The sequence below is a fragment of the Papilio polytes genome, unplaced genomic scaffold (genome assembly GCF_000836215.1).
Source record: "Papilio polytes unplaced genomic scaffold, Ppol_1.0 DF824493.1, whole genome shotgun sequence".
In the NCBI taxonomy this organism is placed as follows: Eukaryota; Metazoa; Arthropoda; class Insecta; order Lepidoptera; family Papilionidae; genus Papilio; species Papilio polytes.
Window position 1 is genome coordinate 405687 of NW_013524711.1, and position 5013 is coordinate 410699.

The 5013-nt window shown below is 33.0% G+C and overlaps 1 protein-coding gene across 1 annotated transcript; it reads right to left on the reverse strand.

Moving 5' to 3' along the window:
* Window positions 1-1583: 1583 nt before the first annotated feature.
* On the reverse strand, window positions 1584-4658 carry LOC106103091 (protein-lysine N-methyltransferase mettl10). The gene is made up of 4 exons (XM_013282794.1): window positions 4388-4658; window positions 3714-3850; window positions 3020-3176; window positions 1584-1822 (listed from the first exon to the last, which is right to left on the reverse strand). The coding sequence occupies exons 1-4, from the start codon at window positions 4581-4583 to the stop codon at window positions 1665-1667; spliced, it is 648 nt and encodes a 215-aa protein (XP_013138248.1). The 5' UTR covers window positions 4584-4658; the 3' UTR covers window positions 1584-1664.
* Window positions 4659-5013: the final 355 nt, after the last annotated feature.

Here is a 5013-nt window from a genome sequence, read left to right on the forward strand (position 1 = left end):
GTATACAAAAGTCTTGTAGAAATACCGTGAACTTTAATAATGAACGCAAAAATGTCAGTTTTTACGGCCCGCTAGGGACATGCGAAGGTCATAGAATATTTCACATTTCGTAACGACTTAAAATTGTATTTTTAATTAGAAAACAAGTAAAATTGACATTAAAAGAAATTAAAATTAAATATTTGAGATGACGAAAAATAGATCGATCTGAAGGATGGAAGTTTTTATGCGTCTGTCAGTCTTGAAAAACTCGCGGTTTTTTTTAAACAAATAGGCAAAGGTGAAAATTTTTTGCAGCCACTGTTATGTTGGGTTTAGGTGTTGAAAATTTTGTATTATTGTTGCATTCCATTGGTGTAAGCATTTTTGTTGCATTTTGGTGTTTTAAGGGTACAAAAATTTATATTAAAATCTCGGAGATTCTTAAATTATTTACGTTTTTGTTAGTTTTTTGCCTTGATCGATTTATTTTAATATGTATAAGTATTGTGTGGTTGTTTTTGTAGTCCGACTAAAAAATCATGTCTCACGATTTTTCATGTTTATATTAAATGTAAATTCAAGATTTTTTGGAGTTACCCATTTGATTTCCTTTTACATGTAATCAGATTTTTTGGTTGGACTATATTCTTTTTTAGTTCCCTTGTGATATTTAATAACATTGTGTATTACCCGCCAAACTGTATATTAATATTTTAAGGGTCTGTCTGGTCCCACCACTGTCAGATAAGAGAAAAAAAAATCCTATATTTTCATCACATATTTTACACGTTGGATTGTTAAATTTACAATTTGGTGGGACTGGCCCTGAAACATGTAAAGGATCCCTTTTATATAAATCAATATAGAATATGCACATTGTAATGTGTCGCTCTCTTAGGGTTTTTGAATAAAATATGTCATGAAATACCTGACTTTTATTTCTATAACCAATAAAATAATGTGGGCTTGGTCTTTATTACATTACTACTAATGTAATTAAATAAACTAATTTTTTAAACGCTTATTGTTCCTAAGGGTGTCGTTTTTATATATTGAATTAACTTAAAATAACCTAAAATATTATCGTAATCGATTAACCTAATTAACCTTGACCCATAGACAAAGATATGGCGTAATGTTGATCAAACTATTGGCTAATATCGCCCTTCATGTTACGAAATGATACCTTTATTAGTTTTAAAATAATATCACCCGCCATCTTGTTAATATTGTATACCTTAATTTCGTTTTGTAAATGGATTTTTTTAAATTAGATACAAAATAGTACAATTTAATTCGATGATACACCCGCCATTTTGATTACCACATTCCTCGTATACATTTCTATGATGCCAATGACATTTTCTGTTTAAATAAAAGATTAAGTTAATCAGTATTGAACAATTATGAAGAAATGATAACTGATAGGTTCTACAAATGTTGTAATATTAACTACTGTACACACCTTTATCTTTATTTAATCAATTATTGATTGATAAATCGATAAAACAAATCTATTTATTTGAATTTCGGCATCTGTGCCAAGATTTGTTTTTCAGTATAAATATTTTGGAAAACACGAAATAATACGAAATGTTTTCATCAATTCATCACTTTTTATTTACAGAGTAAAAAACATCTTTTTTTGGATGAGACCATTCAGAGAGTCATTTTTGTAGTTTTTATTTGTTAACAAAAACAACAGAAGACACCATGCTGCCAACTTTCCCGCCAAAAGTGAACTGCGGCGTCGGTATGACGCATTTTAGCTTCATTTTCTCAGAGAAATGCTTTAGAAGTTCTTCTTCCGTCCAATTACACGATGTTATGACGAATAAACCTTTAATATAAAAAGATTATGTTAATAATCACGTGGTTTTATATGTACTAATTTTATAAAAGAAAAATTGGTATTTGTATGTAACGAATAAACTCAAAAACTACTGTGTTTATTTAAAAAAATCACAATTAGAAAGCTACATTATCATTGATTATCGGCTATGTTTCGTTATTTTAAACCAATTCAGGACAAAAAATACCCCTTTTTCGTACACTTTAAAAGTTAAAACTCAAAAACTACTGTACAATTTTTAATTTTGAAAAAAAAAAGGACCAAATGGCACTTATTCCGCATCAAGCAAGAAAAGAATCACGTAAATAACACAAATGGCAGCTTAATTTATGCACAGTCGCGGAAAACCGCGATGTTCCACTTCAGGAAAAAATGCCTTGTTCATTGGAACGAAAACTCCGACTCATACAAATAACCAATTAGATACCAGTGAGTGCAAATGAAGGGATAATAAAAATAAACGTTAAGAAGAAAATCGGACAACATCGGCATAGTCATCCCATCACTATCTGACAGCTGTCAATGTCAGACTTATTGGAAAAGCGCGCCATTTCTGACAGAATCAGTGGATCTGAGTATATAACTTAATTGCGGTAATACAATTTAAAATCTCTAAAAGGAACTGTGTCTTGTACAGACACAGTTAAAAGCTTTGAATTGATTTTTGTTTCAGCATTTCATTTCGAAATGTTCCAAATATTGTAGCCGCCAAAATAATCTATTTACCAACCCATATTTGAAGTCAACTAACTTCAAAACAGAGGAGTTTTAGAAATCGACTTGTGGACGAACAATGGTAGAGCCCGCTTTAACATCTTCGCACGAATGTGTCGGCTCGCCTCTAATACCATGACCACACAGAAAACAGACGTGAAATGGAAGCAATTCCGCGTTTTGTCTAATGAGTGTGGTGCCGGAGGCCTAATTTAAGTCACTTTCCCCTTCCACCCTTTTCTTAAGAGAGGATGGAAAGGAAAAGTGGATTTGATGGTGGAGGAGATGCATAGGAAGGGGAAATGTCCTCTTAATGTGTTCCTCCTTCGTCAATAAAGGGTAAGCAACGCATCTGCAATAATGCAATAATAATGGATGTTTATGGGCAGCGGTCGCTTTCCATTTCGGTGGATTCAGGTAACCATTTGCTCGTTTGCCTCCTTATATTATAAAATAAATAAATCAACTTACCATCTTCCGCTAGCATTTCCGCAACTTGATCTATATACTTGTGTCGTTTTTGCTTCGCATCTTCAGGACTTAGACTGATAGCATCATATGTACCTTTGTCATGTATTATACCAAATTTACCTAAAGTTTTAACATTATCATTGATTATATCAAATACCTGAAATTATACTTATATTATAAATGCAAAAGTTTAGATGGATAGATGGATGTTTGTTAGAGTTTGTGTCCTAAACTGCTGAACGGATTTCAATGAAATTTGGCATAGATGTAGAGGATAGTGTAGACGAACACATAGACAATTAACTTAGGTTTTTTAATTCTATATGGACAGAGTCGCAGGCGAAAGCTAGTGTATTATAAAAGCGAAAATTTAGATGAATGTTTGTCAGAGTTTGTAGCCTAAATGGGTGGATGGATCTGAATGAAATTTGGCCTAGATGTAGAACATAGTCTGGAAGAACACAAAGGCTACTTGTATTTTTTTTTAATTTTACGTGGACGGAGCCGTGGACAAAAGTTAGTGCGAAAATAAAGTGTACACATTAGAAAGATAAGCTATCTGCGAGTAACATAGGGTATAATTTTTATTTTCATGCAGGTCAAATTCTGAGCAACGGTTAGTTATTTATGCTTTTGACACTTTTTACCACATGTAGGATGTATCTATTTGTTATATATTTGGTGTCAAAAATACCTTGAACCTTATCATAGGGAACTGATCCTGCGCCACCTTCTCCGCGAGGGTGATCGCTTCAGTGCAGTAGTCAACTCCGAGGAGATTACTGAAACCCTCTCTCGCTAGTTCTGTTAATGTATAACCATTGCCACATCCTGGAAAATAACAGAATAAATGATAGTTGTCCAACGGAAATGTGGCTAATTATTTGACCCATAACTGTGCCCAGAAAAGAACATAGTGTTGTCATGGAACTGTTCCCTCTTCAAGCTTGTCTTCTGTGCGAGGTATTGCACCTGGCAAGCCAGACAATTTGTGCAAAGATTTTAAAGCAGGCTACCACTATTACACATCTCCAGGCTAGCATGGGTACCATGTGTTCCACTTGACCCTAAATCTATCTCGGGACCCTCAAATCGCAGCTTTGGGCGGCCACTGAGGGGATTTTTATTGAGTAGAAATCTTACATAACCATTTTTAAAAAAAGTATAGGGTGTTATTCAAAGATTTTCCCGTCATACCAAAAAAAAAGGCCAGCATGGTTGTTTATGACCTAGTCACAAAGTTAGAGAAAGCTCAAAGCCTCGAGAGTGACACAAGTAAATTAAATAAACTGAAAACTTTCTCCAAAGATTAAGTAAGGTTAGAACATAATTTATGTATTATCGAATGGAGTTTTTATAATAAATTACCTAAATCAATAACAGATGTGTCCTGTGGTATACCGCACTGGCATATCCATTTGATAACACGGTACGCGCTGTCCTCTCCAAACCAAACATCTCCGGGATCACCATGATCCTCGAAATTTATAATTTCTTTAGTATATGCCTTCTGCCAGTATGTTTGTGTACCCAGTTCTGAAGGTTCCAACTCAGTATCTTCCATGTTACCTTGTATTGATTTTGTAAGGTTTATTTTATTTATTGACTATTACGAGTTAAAATTGAAATTGACAAATGACAAGACTAATTCTCTAATGTCAAAATAATAGAGATGTGCACTTTGATACAAAAAAATACCGGTTTTTTGTTCATCTTTTGATCAGTATTTCAAATAATATTAATTTTATAACAATTGAAACATATTTTAATGCCAAAAAACCTTTAATTTATCTTTTGAAACTTTGGTCTTCTTTACTATTTGTTTTCGCTTTATAGGAAGGAAATTAATTTTTATCTTAAAAGTAAACATTTTATTAAAATTGTAACATTATTATTGGAACTACATTATGACAGATGTCAAATTGATTTCGTGTTTCGAAGAACGAAAATAGTTTTTTCATATCAGACAAGTGCTGAAGAGTGCTCGGTCGGTT

Bases quoted from the DNA above. Each gene is read 5' to 3' on its own strand.
- LOC106103091 (XM_013282794.1), bottom strand. From the start codon at position 4,583: ATGGAAGATACTGAGTTGGAACCTTCAGAACTGGGTACACAAACATAC. The intron at 3,177-3,713 runs GTATTTTTGACA...GTATAATTTCAG, and splicing joins TCCCTATGATAAGGTTCAAG to GTATTTGATATAATCAATGA. The intron at 1,823-3,019 runs GTAAGTTGATTT...TTTATATTAAAG, and splicing joins GGAAATGCTAGCGGAAGATG to GTTTATTCGTCATAACATCG.